This window comes from Carassius carassius, chromosome 42 (assembly GCF_963082965.1).
Source record: "Carassius carassius chromosome 42, fCarCar2.1, whole genome shotgun sequence".
NCBI lineage: Eukaryota > Metazoa > Chordata > Actinopteri > Cypriniformes > Cyprinidae > Carassius > Carassius carassius.
This window is the reverse complement of record NC_081796.1, coordinates 21,794,101-21,811,674: the sequence shown is the minus strand read 5'-3', so window position 1 is coordinate 21,811,674 and position 17,574 is coordinate 21,794,101. Positions and strand designations below refer to the sequence as shown.

At 34.2% G+C, this 17,574-nt stretch overlaps 1 protein-coding gene across 1 annotated transcript; it reads right to left on the bottom strand.

Annotated features, from left to right (window-relative positions):
- Positions 1-36: 36 nt before the first annotated feature.
- On the bottom strand, positions 37-15,231 carry LOC132124188 (putative ferric-chelate reductase 1). Its single transcript, XM_059535084.1, has 16 exons — positions 15,104-15,231; positions 13,939-14,134; positions 13,684-13,835; positions 12,542-12,636; positions 12,386-12,470; positions 12,084-12,266; positions 11,568-11,666; positions 11,107-11,257; positions 10,909-11,022; positions 9,966-10,081; positions 9,801-9,887; positions 9,124-9,221; positions 6,858-6,916; positions 6,221-6,364; positions 849-949; positions 37-750 (listed from the first exon to the last, which is right to left on the bottom strand). Exons 1-16 carry the CDS (start codon positions 15,107-15,109, stop codon positions 658-660), a joined length of 1,779 nt encoding a protein of 592 aa, XP_059391067.1. The 5' UTR covers positions 15,110-15,231; the 3' UTR covers positions 37-657.
- Between the last annotated feature and the right edge of the window lie 2,343 nt (positions 15,232-17,574).

Below are 17,574 nucleotides of genomic sequence, written 5' to 3'. Positions count from 1 at the left end.
AGAAGAAAAATCTAGTATCACAGTTTCTTTAACAAGTTTTATTTAAAAAGGTGATTGATCTGTCACAGATTGTCATCTGTGCAAAAACCACGTCCACTTCATTCAGTCTTTGTACAGAATGGACACACTGCTAATAATATTTACATTTCAGGCAACAGTAACAGTCTTTAAATCCATCCATCAATATTAGGCACAAGCATCTAGAATAAGGTGGTTAAAAAAATTATTTAGAAAAAGACATACACACACAGCATCCGATCTGTAAACATTGTTAATTTAACGCAGTTACCAAATATCCCAATGGAAATATGTTCTTCAGATGGAATAAAGACTTAAAAAGCAGATCAGGAAGAGTAATTTAAATAATAAGCCGACATTGCTCTTAACTACTAATAATTTTACAAATAAGCCATTGTGTACATATATAATACAAAATTAATTACAAAAAGTGCTAAAAAAATATACTAAATTGATTTATACCTAAGCAGTCAAGAAATATAATTTAAAATCAGACAAATTCATTATAATAAATCAAAATAAATTGACAGGCGGCTTGTCATAAATCAGTCTTACGGCATATTTCTTTGGCTTGTTTTAAAATAGGCACGATTAGTGAAAGTATCAGAGATTAATGTGGAAATGAGTGCTGAGAGTGTCTCATACTGCACTGATGGTCCAAAGCAGAGTAGTCAGAAATCCCAGATTTACACAGAGATATATAGCCAGAACTATGTTTTTAAAACAAGATTCCTGGAAAGAAGAAAAAATAGAAAATACAATGGACATATCGCAATATATCATCAATTATATCATCAAACATATCGCAATATATCATCAACTCGACTCACCACGTTCGAAGTCTCATTCTCATCAGGAACAAACACAACCTCCTCTTTGTCGTCAGAATTGATATGTTCAGTGTAGATTTTGACATTTTTAAAATATTTACCTGAAAAACACATACACATTAAATACACTACCACCATTAATAATAATAATAATACTACATTTTAGAATTATTTATTTCTGCATAAATATGGTCCAAAACACCATGAGTTATACACACTTTTCCTTCGAGTAGACAAAGAGAACCCAATCAAACAAATTAGACAAAATATTATACTTGGACATTTATTTATTCAAGAAATTGATCCAATAGTACATAACTGTGAGTGGCAAAAGTATGTAGGATTAATAGTTCATTTGAAGGTGAAATTAGGTTCCGTCTGTTCTGAGAGTGTTTTAAATCAATGGGATGATATTTAGCTGTCAGTGTCTACCCTGGGATCTAGCAAAGTCTGAGCTTCACAACACGTTTTTGTGGAAGTGTATTATGGCACGGACAAAGGAGATTTTTCAAGGACCTCAGAAAAATAGCTGTTGTTGCTAGACTGGAAAAGGTTATAAAACCATCTCGAAAGAGACAAATCCACAGTCTATTCATGAAACCATCATCAGGAGAATACCGAACAACCTTGATGTATACTGTATGGCAGAGTTGCAAGGAGAAAGACACTTTGTTTGCAGTCTGCAGTTTGCTAAAGATTACGTGGACAAGCCAGAGGGCTACTAGAAAAATGTTTTGTTGATTGCATGAGACAAAAAAAAAACATTTTGGTTTAAATGAGAAGTGTTATGTTTGGAGGAAAGAACACACTGAAACCTTAAAGCATAAAACCTTATCCACTCTGTGAAACGTGGTAGTGATAGTATCATGGTTTGGGCCTGTTTGCTGCCTCTGGATCAGGACAAATTGCCATCATTGATGGAACAATGAATTCTGAATTATACCAGCAAATTCTAATGGCAAGCTCACACTACAGTACATGAAAGACTAGCCGAATCACTGTGTTGCTCACACTATGCAATGAGATTTCTTCTCATCTGTCATCGTTTCGTCATAACTGCATCCATACTAGACAACACAATGCTAACAAGGTGCACACACACTACAATTCTCAAGAATTTATAATAATACATTTTATTTAGTATAGCGCCAAGTACTGAGGAGCCAGACAATGCAGTGCCTTGAATGTTAACATGAGAACTTTAAAATCAATATGAAATCTAACCAGGAGCCAGTGCAATAATTCCAAAACAGGAGTTATATGATCAATAAACCTGGCCCCTGAAAGAATTCTGGCTGCTTAATTTTGTAAATGTTGTAGTTTGTTAATACAAGATTTTGAGACTCCAATAAGAAGGGCATTACAATAATCTAGACGAGAAACAACAAACAAATTAACTAACCATTCAGCAATAGAGAAAGACAGCACAGGTCGTAGTCGTGCAATATTTCTAAGATGAAAGTATGAGGTCTTAACAGTGTTCAGCACGAAAGGCTCAAATGACACGCTGGGATAAAAAAAAAAAAAAAAAACGCCTAGATATTTTATTTACTTTGTAACACCTGAGCAACACCATCAACAGACAAAGCTGAAGATCCAGCATTACGCAGTTTATGGGGAGAGCCAAGAAGCATAACTTCTGTTTTGGAACTATTGAAATAAGACATTTTCAGACATCCACAACTTAATATCAGATAGACAGTGTGAGAGATGGGAAATATTCACATTTTGGCCCGGATTAGAGTTGATGTAAATCTGCGTATCGTCAGCATAAAAATGGTAGTTCAGTTCGAGGGATCTTAACAACTGGCCAAGAGGAAACATAAATGCTGAAAAGCAAGGGACCAAGTAATGAGCCCTGAGGGACACCAGTACTAACAGGACCAACCTCAGATCTGTGACCATCCACAAAAACAAAATGACTACAATCAGGTAAATAGGATCTGAACCAATCCAGAGCAATCTCCGTCACCCCAAAGACCAATTCAATTTGGTTAAGTAAAACCGTATAGTCGACAGTATCCAAAGCCTGCACTTAGGTTGAGAAGGATAAGAATCGACAGAGATCCCGAGTCAGATGCTAATAACAAGTCATTAGTTACTTTGACCAAGGCTGTCTCAGTACTGTGTAGTTTCCGAAACTCAGACTGGAAGAAGCTCAAAAATGTTGTTAACAGTCAGATGATTGTGTAATTGAGAAGCAACAACACCCTCAATTTTTTGCCAAAAATGGAAGATTTGATATTGGATAAAAATTGTTTAAATTGGTCACATCAGTATTTTGGTTCAAGCCAGAGTAACACCACTTACGTTCCAGTTTGCAGCAAGCAACCTTCTTTGAGCGAAAATCATCATTATACCAAGGAGCCGAGTGTACAAAAGAGACAGGGCAAGTTTTTAGAGGTGAGAGAATGTCCAAACTGGCTGTAAGGGCATTATTTAACAATATAATTTTATCCTCAAGGGGAGCTGAGGATAAACCCTCTAAGGAACATGTAATAGATTCGGCAAAAACAGTATGATCAATTGATTGCCACTTACGGAAAGAGATGTTGCGTGGTTCCTGCCTAATAGAACATATACCTTCTAATTAAAAAAAAACCAAAACAACAACAAAAAAACTAAACAATAGAGTGGTCAGAAAGACCAACATCAGCAGTGGAAATGTTTGATACAATGTCATTATTTGCAATGACTAAGTCCAAAGTATGACCTTTGCAGTGAGTAGGAGAGTGAACAAACAGAGTCAAATTATAGCAGTCCAGCAGAGATAAAAAGTCCTTTGCCATAACACATGCTTCCTGATCAACATGAATGTTAAAATCCTCCAGGATTAAAACTATGCTGTATTTAATATACAATGTTATCAGCAAATCAGCAAATTATGACAAAAACTCTTGGAGATCTGTACACTGTAACAATGACAGATACATGAGGAGTAGATATACTTAAAGCCAGACATTCAAATGTAGCGCTTATAGGCCATATCTTCAAGCATGGATGATCAATTGGCCCTTCAATAGGTCTGTGAATTTATTTTATCCAAAAAAGAAGAAACCACGACAAAAGAGAATATGGCAGAAACAATGGCTTTGACGTGGATAACAAGGATTGTCAGTACTGCAGAAAGAGTTGGGAGGTAATTAAACAGTACAATGAAACATTGTATTATATACACAATCTATGCATTTGTTAAAGTTATTTCTAGTTAGTTGATTTGATTCATTTGTGGCTTCTCGTTTATTTTCATAAAGATGCAGGATAAGAGTGTTTATACCATCTGCACTGTGATTGGCTGGATTAGTTCCACCTTGTCATTGTGTCACTCATGTTACAAGATCACGTGGCAATACTATCAAACAGGTTTAAAAATGTCATAGCATCTGTGATAGCTAGAGACAGGTTCGGATCACGTTGCTGACCTGCTCATACTTAACAAGCTTCGGCGACCGCAACAAGCACCCATTTGGTCACGATCCAGGGGTTTTGTTGCAAACTGTGGAAATCTGTCTGCGACAGCAAAATCCAGGCAAAAATCCTGAAGTGTGAGCCTGGTTTAAGGAGGAAATGTCAGGACATCTGTCTGTAAACTGAATCGCCAGAGAGAGTGGGTCATGCAGCAAGACAACGAGCCCAAGAACACAAGTTGTTCTACCAAAGAATGGTTAAAGAAGAACAAAGTTGATGTTTTGGAATGCCCAAGTCAAAGTCTAGACCTTATTCCAATTTAAATGTTGACGAAGGATTTGAAGAAAGCAGTTCAGGTGAAGAAGCCCAACAGCATCCCAGATTTGAAGCTGTTCTGTACTGAGGAATGGGCTAAACTTCCTTCAAGTCATTTTGCAGGACTGATCAGCAGTTACCGGAAACGTTTAGTTGCTGTTATTGCTGCACAAAGGGTCACACAAGATACTAAAAGCAAAAGTTCACATGTATTTTGTCACTCACAGATATATAATACTAGATAATTTTTCCGAATAAATAATTTACAAAGTATATATGTTTTTTTTTTTTTTGATTGGGCTCTTTTAGTCTACCTTTATTTAGTTCATCCAAAAATTAAGCCATAAATTACTCACCCTGAAGTCATCCTAGGTGTATATGACTTTCTTCTTTTAGACGAATTCAGTTGGCAGTTATTTAAAAAAAATTGTATTTGATCTTTCAAGCTGTTTGATGCCACTCAGCGGTGTTGCACTGCATCGGTCCTTGAGAAGTTTAATAAAAAGCTCATCCATTAATAGAAAATGTCTCACACAGCTCCAGCGATTGAACAAAGGCCTTCTGTAGCGAATTGATGCGTTTTAGTAAGAAAAATATCCATATTCAAAATGTAATAATCATTTTAATCTAGCTTGCGCTCACTGTTGTAAGTGAAGCAGTTCTGGGACAGAAGTTACACATGCGGAAACACAGCGGAGAGAACAAAACAAAACAATGGTCATTAATTACAAGTACAAAATTAGGATTTGTAAAGAATAATGTCAGAGGTTTCGATATAAGCCAAGAGGAGACTGGTTTTCCTTTGCTAAAATAAGGAAACTTTGCTTCCTTTGCTCCTGTTAACAAATGTTGGTTTTTACGAGACTCACCTGCGCATGTGTAGTTCTGACCTCATACGTCATTCCCCCAGAACTGCTTCCGTTTTACAACAGTGAGTGCAAGCTAGATTAAAGTGATTATTACGTTTTGAATATGGATATTTTTCTTACAAAAACTCATCAATTCGCTACAGAAGGCCTTTGTTCACCCCCCGGAGCCATGTGAGACACTTTTTTTTAATGGATGCACTTTTTATTAAACTTCTCATGAACCGTTGCAGTGCAACACCCGCTGAGTGGCATCAAACAGTTTAAAAATATCAAAGACCATTTTTAAAATAACTCTGACAGGATTCATATGAAAGAAAAAAGTCATATACACCTAGGATGATTTTAAGGCAAGTAATTTATCGGCTAATTTTCATTTTTTGCGTGAATAAGACTTTTGTGAACATCTGACAATGTTTTGGGTCATATTTATGCAGAAATATAGAAAATTCTAAAAAGTTCACAAACTTTCAAGTAGCACTGTATAAGAAATAAGCACCTTTACAGTAAATAATAGTGCATCCACAAATAACACGTCTTTTTCTTTCTAGTTTAAAAACATATTGTTATGCTATGAAAGGTTGTGGCATTTCAAACTGATTAGCTTTCAACCCAAGATGTCAATACTAATGCAGTATAATAAAACCTTTTACAATTTAATGGATTCATACAGCTCAACTGATTTCCTGCATAGACACAAAGAAACACTACTCATACAATAAATAAATGCTCTGAAAGGCAATCCAGGTACAGAACGCATATGTCTGGGGGTGGTTTACTGACCTATAGGTAAAAACCCCCTTCGATGGACTTCCAGAACCAAATTTGCCAGCACAAACCATACCACAATGAAAGCCAAGACCCCTGTGGACCACGGAGCAGGCAGGGTCAGAGCTTGCTGATGGATCCCGAGGAAGATGGTGATGACTAAATCATGAAAAAAACAGCTTGGTTATGAACATGTTTAATAACACATACCACTAATATTTCAAGCACCCTGAACTAATATTATTAAATTAAAAATGTAATTAAATTAAAGTTATGCATTTAGCAGACGCTTAACCAAAGCGACTTACAGTTCATTCAGGCTAACAGTTTTTACCTAACATATGTTCCCTGGGAATCGAACCCACAACCTTGTGCTGCTAACACAATGCTCTACCACTTGAGCCACAGGAACAATTTATTATAAATCATATAAATTGTTATTATAAATCATAACACCAAACATAAAAACAAGACTATACAGGACCTCCATAAAAATAAACTATAAAATATTATATGATACACAATCAGCTACAATAAAAAAAGTTCAATTTTATTGAAATTAGTTGCTTTCTGCTGTTAGCATTGTTGTTAATATGGATTTAAGTCAAATAATAATAAACCATTCAAGACTTTTGACAGCATTGTTTCTTACCAGCCACAACTTGAGCTACTGTTCCTGTCCCAAAATGCATCCAGCTGAAGATATATCTCCTGAGAGCAGGTTATACAAAAAAAAAAACATGTAAAACATGACTATTTGAATCAAAATAATATTATGAATTAATATTAATACAAAAAGTGATCTACACTGTTACTAAAATAGTATAGACCTCAACAGACAGCCCTGTATACTAGAATTACTTAACTTTTGCAATATGTATTTTGTGTTTACCGTTCACAAATATTATAGCTCCTGGCAAACAAAAGGGATTTGTTTATGTTAAAATATCATACACCTCATACTATTTCTGCAGTATGTATACTGTTTGTTCAACATTTTTATAAAGTCTTATAGTCATTGACAGGGTTCAGATGCTTTGTATAATGTTCAGGGCAGTAAGAAATTTGGGATTGGTAAGATTATTATTTTTTTTAATGTTTTTGAAAGAAGTCTCTTATGCTCTCCAAGGCTGAATTTAATTGATCAAAAATACAATAATATTATGAAACAGTATACAGTTATATTATGTAATATCATTACAATTTAAAATAATGGTTTTCTATTTTTAGATATTTTAAAATTCAAGTGATTAGCAAAGCTAAATGTGTAACAGTCATTAGTAAGAAATCACTCTGATATGCTGATTTGGTGCTTAAGAAATATTACTTATTATCAATGTTGAAACCAGTTGTGCTGCATAATACAGTATATATATATATATATATATATATATATATATATATATATATATATATATATATATATATATATATATATATATACACATACATACAGTACAGACCAAAAGTTAGGAAACATTACTATTTTTAATTACCATTACTATTGTTTTTGAAAGAAGTTTCTTCTGCTCATCAAGCCTGCATTTATTTGATCAAAAATACAGAAAAAACAGTAATATTGTGAAATATTATTAAAACTTAAAATAATAGTTTTCTATTTGAATATACTTAAAAAAAAAATAATTTACAACTTAAAATAATAGTTTTCTATTTGAATATACTTTAAAAAAATAATTTATTCCTGTGATGCAAAGCTGAATTTTCAGCATCATTATTCCAGCCTTCAGTGTCACATGTAACATCCAGTCTATCACATGATCATTTAGAAATCATTCTAATATTCTGATTTATTATGAATGCTGGAAACAGTTCTGCTGTCTAATATATTTGATGAATAAAAGGTTAAAAAGAACTGCATTTATTCAAAATAAAAGAAAAAAATTCTAATAATATATATTCTAATAATATATTTTCTTTACTATCACTTTTTATCAATTTAACACATCCTTGTATTGATTTTATTTCAATTTAAATTGATTTTTATTTAGCTTCTTTTTTTTCTTTTTTTACTTTTATATTCATCAAAGTATCCTAAAAAAGTATCACATGTTCTGAAAAAATATTAAGCAGCAGAACTGTTTCCAACTTTGACAATGAATCATCATATTAGAATGATTTTTAAAGGATCATGTGATAATGATCCTAAAAATTCAGCTTTGCATCACAGAAATAAAAGATAATTTAAAGTATAATAAATTTAAAAACAATTATTTTAAATTGTAATAATATAGAACAATATTACATTTTTTTTCTGTATTTTTGATCAAATAAATGCAGGCTTGATGAGCAGAAGAAACTTCTTTCAAAAACATTAAAAATAGTAATGTTTCCAAACTTTTGGTCTGTACTGTATATATATATATATATATATATATATATATATATATATATATATATATATATATATATATATATAAAAAATGTATCTAATAAACTGATGCATTTTTCCAGAACTTCATTTTAAATAGAAATCAATTGTTACCATGTAAATGTCTTTACTTTGACTTATTAATGTGTCCTTGCCTGAAAAAAGTATTAATTTCTTTGAAGCAGTAGTGTATAAAATAAATTTTTATAAAGACCCTTATAAAAACAAATTAAGAGCTCAGAATACCATAAATATCATACTATTTATCACAGAAAATACAGATGGTCCACAACATTTGCCAGACTGTGAGACATTTTATCCCAACAATATGGCAACACAGCAATGTATTGTGACAATTTAGCATGAACACTTAATGGAACATATTTGATGTGTAATATACTGAAAAAATTGATATATAGAAAATAATATGCAGTACATAGTAAATACTGTATTGTATTCTAATAGTTCATTCTGGACACTTTCTTTTCTGGCTGTATTGTGAATGTGCTGTACTGTTACCAGGATTTACCTTGAGGCGTCTGGCGCAGGTCTGAATAGTGCCATGACAGGTTGGATGACAGCGAGTGCCATGACAACACAGCCCAAATAGGGGTGTATGCCCGCCCGCTGTGGACAATACAATACAGATTAGAATCCACTGTACACATGAAGCGAAAGTTCGCAACACACTTTGATTCAACAAACTTCATGAAGAAATGAGTTATGACAGGAAACAGCTTTTCAAAGGATGCAACAGTATCATATTAATGGGTATTATTTTGTGTGGGGGCGGGTCTGGCGACTGTTTCCATGGAACAGGGTGTCCTCTGCTGGTCATACACAGGAAGTTACAGAAGCCCTGACAGATACTTTGGCAAGAGGGATTTGTCACAGATGCCCCTGTTGAATCACAAATGTGTCCGTCATGCTCAGCCTTAACGGATGGATACATGTGTCGGGCTTTGATTCTCAAATAAACCAACACTTGCAGACTAGATAAGACACTTGATCAACACTGAGCTTGATTAATCCATGAAGAAAAGTGGGTGTGTTTTTCAGAAAAGAGCCAAAAACAGACAGCATGTGGGTCTGACACACTGGCAGCGCTGTTGAACAGTCAGAGGTGTGTGATGAAGGGGGTTGAAAATATGACACACTCTTGAAGCATGAGTATTACTCACAGGCAGGAGTTTGTGTGTGTGTTACCTTGCTCCAGCCTCCTCTGTAAATAAAAGGCAAGACAAAGCTGACCGAGGTGAGCAGAATTGTGATGGTCATTAGCATTCGATGTAACTGTGGAAACAGAAGCCTTGAATAAGATGCACATCGAAAACTTTTCTTAAATCCTTATTGTATCAAATAAGCACCTACCTGAAACCAGACCTTCTGCCCAAAAATATTCCTTTCAGGCCAATCGGGTTTGAAGTATCGTGCCATGATGACACCAGCACTGACCGTCGAAGTCCAGGCGATCAGCATGAACGCCCCTGTAGACACAGACAGACAATGAGACTCAGAACAGTCTACAGAAACCAGATGTTCTTTCAATTTTTGTAAATGATGCCACAAGGGCGTTACTATGAGACTACTAGCGTGTTCTGGGTATTATTTAGTATTATAGCGTGTTCTGGGTATTATGATAATATTTTTAATTAGCTTTTATTTTTACATTTTCATTTATTTGACAGCATTTATTTTAAATATTTTGAAATATTTTGTAACATGAGCTCTCAAAGTACTTAAAACATTTTGCTTTTATTTTTATATTTTTCGTTTTAATTTTTGTTTAAGTAATTTGGTTAGGTGCTTTTGCCACTTTTATGTCTTTATTTAGCATAGATTTTTATTTGAGTTTAAGTTTACAAATTTTAGTACTTCAACATAACATAAACCAACTTTATTTCAGTTAGTTGGCATGTCAACGGTTCTAATTTTCATTCAAGGGAATTTTATAAATCTACTATTAATGTATCTATTTATTTTATTTGAGCTTTATTTCAATAAAAAATTCTTATAGATTTTTGTAACAATTCATCTTAACAAATTATTAAGTTACAATTATTATTACAATTATTATGGTAAATTAAATAATTACATAAATAATTACATTATTATAATACAATTATTAAAGAACAAAAACTCAGGCCCCAAAATGTCCAGCCCCAGGATATTTTTCAATAAGGATTAGTTGTTGTTGTTTTATTTTGCATGCCAGGTGAAGATCATTTGATATATTTAAATGCATTCAAATGGACTGTATAGCTCACTTAATAGCATATTATAAATCACATGCAATATTTCACATTGTCCTCACCATGATATTTGACGAGCAGGGGTGATCGAGAACCCGTTAGATCCTCAGGAGGTCCCGTTATGGATGCCTGATAGGTTGAAATTAGAGGCTGGTGGTCATGTCGATGGGTTCTCCCTGTAGAAAGAAAAACAAATCTTTTGACACTACTTATCAATGACAACACACAACAGCAAAGAAACAAAAAAAGCAATATCTCACCATTTTCAGCTCGACCATGAGCCATAAAGAGGTAGTACATCTGCTCCAGATTGAACCTGTTCAGATTCTCAGGAGGAAGCTGTATGTCTCTGCGGAAGCTACACTGAATCACTCCATCTGAGAGCCTCCATGCTTTGTCTTTCAAAATGTTCTACGAATGAATGTGAGCACAAAGACCACAGAGCAATGCATATTAATGATCTCTTGGGTTCTTTTGTATTTAATTGTTTTAGATAGTTCTGATTGAATGCAAAACAACTTATTTTCCGAATGTTCTGAAGCCATACAATAGTTTTGTATGAGAAGCAAAAGTACATTTATTTTCTTTATTATTAACCAAAAACCTTGGAGGTCAATATTCACTTTAATTGAAATAGAACTGCACTGACATTCTGCGAATCATCTTCTTTTGAGCGTGCTTTCTGTAAGAAATGTTCGGCGTTCAATAAATAATATTCTACCTGTGAAGAGATTATTGGGTGAGTCCGTCCAGAAACATATGCAGCCTTGATGTCAACTCTGTCTGTGTCTCTAATACACAAATAGACGTCATCGTCCCCCTGAAATGCACCACACATATGCTATTATTTAAGCTAATACATACTATTAGTCAAAGGCATAGTAATATTTCACACAGTATTATTTTACTATGCAAGATAAACTACGTTTTTATTAATATTTTGAATTAGTTTTTATCTTTGGATTTAGTTTTAAATTTTAGATAAAGTTTTTGTAATTTTTTAAGTCTATGCTTTTTTTTCTTCATATTTTATTTTAATTACATCCTGTAATATTTCATTTATTTTTATTTCAAGCAATGGTAATTTTTTTTATAGTTTAGTTAACTATAAGAACCCTGTTTCCATACTCATTCAATAGATATTATAGTGTGTGTTATGCTACAAAAGTTCAAATTAATATTAGTTATAAAATAAGATGCGAAATATGAAATTATTATAAGAGTTTGTATATATTACCATCCATTTGTCATGTGATAAGGCAAAGGACACATAACCCTCTGCAGATCCACTGAGCTCAAACATCACACTCCTTTCCAATCTACGAAAAGACAGGAAGTGACACGCAGTGTCGTTTTGTGGGTCACAGCCCTCTGGATCTCTCAGACAGGACTTGCTGCTTCCACAGCCCTCAGAAGTGAACTGAAGAGGATATGAAAATATTATTATTTATTAGTATTATTTAGATATTCCAATTATTTTGAGGCTGAAAGGGTCGTGAACTCATGACAGTGTGTAAACTGCCACTCCAGTAACTTTACCATTGAGGTTTGGGCCCCATTTTGGGACACTACGGGACCTGGAATCTTCACCCAAAATTCTTTATAGCCTCGGGCAACAGTTACCCTGAAAGCAAAGACAACCTACGTCAATTTTCATAACTACATGTTGAGTAAAAACAGCATTTGAATACTTACAGAAACTGCACACTGGAAGGAGAGTCAGATGGTGCTACCCAGATCACCTGAATCTCAGTCTTATGGGAATCACTGGTATGACTCACAGCAAAGCCCTGTGAATATTGAAAATTAAGTGAAGTGACATTCACCCATACTCAGAATTTGTGCTCTGCATTTAACCCATCCGAAGTGCACACACACAGAGCAGTGAACACACACACACACTGTGAGCACACACCCGGAGCAGTGGGCAGTCATTTATGCTGCGGCGCCCGGGGAGCAGTTGGGGGTTCGATGCCTTGCTCAAGGGCACCTAAGTCATGGTATTGAAGGTGGAGAGAGAACTGTACATGCACTCCCCCCACCCACAATTCCTGCCGGGCCGGGACTCGAACCCACAACCTTTCGATTGGGAGTCCGACTCTCTAACCACCAGGCCACGACTTCCCCTTCCCCAAATTATGAATAATGGAAAGAAAAAAATGGGCTTTGTACTTTAATTTCATATATTATTTAACCGAGTCAGTATATACACTCACTAATACATACATATAGTCTTATTGAGTGAGTCATTCATTCATCTTATTTCTTCAAACTACCAATTAATTCAAGAATGAAGCTAGTGAATGGGTCACTTAATCATTGGCTAACTCAATTTGTTCAAAAATGTAACGAAATACCGCTGTTCTACTGTGGCTCTATTTGGAACAATTTTCATTAGTGAGCAAAACAGACTAGTTTTACAATACTGGGTCTAAAATTTAACACAATATTCATTTCTTGTTCATTGAACTGCAATACAAAACCAATATCACATTTGCAATCATGCAGATATGTTGGAAAAACGGGACTCTTGATCGTGTGATATTGCTAAACTAAATCATATGATGTAAATATACGGGGGAAAACATAATAGGGCCTTTTTTGTCCTCATTTCTTAAATTTTGGAGACAAACAACTGCATTTTAATAGGTTGCATCCCACATGAGTCGTTGTCCTGCATCATGTTTGTCACTAAACAAGTGCACGCAATTCAAGATGATGTATAGGTCTGGATATGGCATTAAAAGTAAGAGTGCATTAATAATTTAATGTATTATTTTTTTAAGTCTTGTAGTAAATATTTTGTTCTCGGTAAAAAAGATTCTGCAATCACTGACCTCTTTATTGTCACACTTAAGAAGCTGAGATATGTCAGGACTGATTAACTTAAATGATCCAACAATTTCACTGAGATCCCCAGCATTTCTTGCTTCTATGAGGAATCCTTTAAAGTATTGTTTGCCCTCTGAAGACGCCATTGATAATGTCACTGTAAATATGAACAACAGTTGATATATTTTCAACATATATCTGCAATATTTTAAAAGCCTTAACATATGACAAGTGTCAAAATACTGCTACTGCATTCCTACCTTTGATTTCATCTCCTGGGCTGAACTGGGATTTGTCTGCTATGATGTTGAATGGTGGATGTTGGGTGCTGGGGGAAGAGTCATGTTGGGGTGTCATGTCCCCACAAGCCACTTCAACTTTTCCACGACTGAAGCAAAAGACTGTCTCTGAACATACTGAGAGCAGCAGCAATACAATCCACATATTCATGAGAACCTGAAATGAATAGATATTTACTGTAAAACCAATGATAATTTGACAAGGAATCCAAATGTTGCTGAAACAGGTGTTAAAAAGTTACTTCAATGCACATTATTTTCTATTCTATATTTAATTCTACAGTATACATCTTTTATATGTATATATTTTATTCCTAATTTTTTATTGTTTACTTTTATTTCATTCTTTCATAGCTATATTTATGTATATTTCATCTGTGTTGTATTCTTTGATAATCGCACTGTCCAGGGAACGGACCTGACTCACATTTCAGTGCTGGTTATATATGCTACTGTATATAAAATTGTGTATGTGATGAAAAACAATCTTGAATCTTGAACATGGTACACCTTCAAAAAACATAGCTTAACAGAATAGAACTTAACATCATGTCCATAATTCATTGATAAAAATTACATATAGTCTACGGTGTGTTAGTTACAATTCTTTGTTCCAAAAAAGTTTTTGTGAGAAACCTGCAAATAAAGATAAGGAGGGGGGCTGCAACAGTTAGTCTCCAGAACAGTACTAGAAGACTGAACCGTTTTACATGTACACTGATCTGATCAATATAAATGAATGCAGAAATAATAAAGCCACAAATTCAAGTTGAAATTTTGATGGCATAGACTGTTGACTTTAGTAAGTTAATGTAAAGTGAGATATATGGGTCAAGGTCATGTTTCGTCTCGTGCCTCAAGAAGATGACATCTACTATACAGACAGATAAGAATAAAAGTGTTAATGGAAGCAAAGTAGAACTTCGACTCCAATATATATATATATATATAAACATCAACTGTACACAAACAGCACACGCTACACATTCTTTCACATACTGTAGCAGCAGCTACTTCCTAGCAGCAGAGAAGACGTCTGCACATGTGTGCAAAAAAATAAGCAGGCCAAAAAGAATGGCAAGCCAAATAAAATGCTGATGAAAGGATAAAAAGTGCATATGCTTACCTCCATTCATTTAAAATAAATAACCATCGCACTATCACATAAAATGAAAACACACACACACTGTTGCACTCATGGCACGCGGAATGAAATGGGCGGTCTCTTTGAGGAGCGCCGTGCGCAAAGATTCCCCACAGACGTGTGGGTGGAGCTAAAATAAACAACAGACGAACTAGATACAACTGTAGTTCAGCTTTCATTTACTGTCTATGGCTTTCATTGCCAAATATATATACATATTAAGAAGGATAGTGATAAGTATACCCGCGCCTAGTTCAACAACAGGACAGGAAGTAAAAGTTTAAAGTAAATAATTAAAAAAATATTTACACGCATTATTATTAAATAGTCCTGTCATCAAAATTGAACGGTCTAGGGGCGTTTGTTGTCATTATTAGATTTTTTTTAAATTAAATGTTATTTATAACAAATACTATACTTTTTATGAACTGGGAATAAAAAACGGCCCTGGACTTTGACTTTTGTGTACTGTTGATTTAAACACTCAACTTAAACACTCTCTGTACTGTCAGGTATTTTGTCTTCTTCTGAGGGTGGTTTGACAAAAAAAAAAAAAAAAAAAAAAAACTCTAGGATGTGACTATCTGACTTGGGGCGCTTAAAAGTTATTTAAAGTTGAGCTGGAGTGAGTGTCTTTCTCTGCTCTTGGTCTAAGCTCAACCTGAATAAACAAATTATGAAATGGAATAAAAAAAAAACTGGTTTTATTCCAAGATAGCATGGAATAGATTATATAATATGCTGTCATAACAGCATATCATACAATCTATTCCATGCTGTCTTAAAATGAATTTATTACTTAAAAATCTTAATTAATTTATGCAGTAATTAATCTTACTGCACAAATAGTAATACCACATCTAAATGAAAATACACCATTACAAATGTCACTTCTGTATTCAAAATATTCAAAGTTTGTAAACATTAACTGTAACGTTACCAGCATTTTTAAAAGTAAAAGCACAAACTTTTTCCTAATATTAGCTACTGCATGTGGCATTTTACAGCTAAAATGTTGAAGTTTAGCTGTTTTAACTACTGTAATCATTAAAAATGTAGCAACCTGAATATCACTTCCTAACATCATCCCTAGCAAGTAACTCTTTCTCCTCTCATGTTCCATACTTACTGTATTTTTCGGACTATAAGTCACTTTTTTTTCATAGTTTGGCTGGTCCTGCGACTTATAGTCAGGTGCGACTTATTTATCAAAAATAATTTGACATGAACCAAGAGAAAACATTACCATCTAAAGCCGAGAGAGGGCGCTCTATGCTGCTCAGTGTTCCTGTAGTCTACCACTGAAAACATAGAGCACCCTCTAGCGGCTGTAGACGGTAATGTTTTCTCTTGGTTCTTGGTTCTAAATAAATGCGACTTACAATCCAGTGCGATTTATATGTTTTTTTCGCGGCAGAGTAGCGTTTTGTTTGAAGGCCTCTGAAATATTGGTTAATTTAACAGCTGTTGCTGCGGGTTGTTTTTCATGTCCGCGGGTTGAAATGACCCCAATAACAAGCAATTTAGCCCAATGGAATGTGCATTGTACCAGAGCAATTGGGCTGTTTTTGTTGTGAAAACCTGGCAACCCCTGACTGCAGTTGTTTTTTTTCTCCCTCTTGAACTCAAGCAAAGTAGTCGTAATAATAATACTTATAATTTAAGCAGTAACACACGAGCAATAATCAGCATGGCCGTGATTGGTGTTGGTATTTAGGCTGTTGTTAGCTTCTGTTTGTGTTACTTGCTGTAATACACTAGTAATAATAATAAATGATAATGAGTAATTCGATATAAAATATTGATAACAATACAAATATATCACATAACACACATGTGCTGCATGGCCAACGCATGTTCCTCAGGCTTTGCCTGATGTAACCACTGAGCTGTTACTCCAAAGGTGCTTGCTATATTTAGGGTCACTGAAAGGTCATGTCACCTCAGATGCATAACCTTTTTTTATTAGATGCATAAGGTCTGTTCTGTGGCCAACATCGTGTGACACTCCGGTGAGGAGTCTGTCGGATGATGCTGGTAATTAAACTTTCAATAGCTAATTTTAAATTATGGCACCTTGTTTTAACATTACAGACTAATGCATGAAGTGCTTATCATGTACTATCAATTGGAAAAAAATTCCCAATAAGAGGTTTCCAAGTCTTTTGTTGTTGTTGTTGCTGTTTTTAAAGTCTTTAATGATTTAATTAAATGTTGTGACACTACCTACAATTTAGCTTTTAAATGTGTGCAATATAAATTGTTCAACAAATAATTATTTAATTATGCAATGTTTATCCTAAACTATTTATGTGTATGTATCAGTGCAAAATTTAAATAATGTACAGTAAATACAGTAGGCATGGTGTATATTTTGTAAATTGTGTGATTGGTGCAGTATCTATCTATCTATCTATCTATCTATCTATCTATCTATCTATCTATCTATCTAT

What these genes read in the sequence shown, in the direction of transcription:
- LOC132124188 (XM_059535084.1), bottom strand. An exon ending in CCTGCTCGTCAAATATCATG is followed by an intron (nt 10,082 to 10,908) that starts GTGAGGACAATG and finishes CTGTGTCTACAG; the next exon opens with GGGCGTTCATGCTGATCGCC. An exon ending in AAGGGGGTTTTTACCTATAG is followed by an intron (nt 950 to 6,220) that starts GTCAGTAAACCA and finishes TGTGTTTTTCAG; the next exon opens with GTAAATATTTTAAAAATGTC.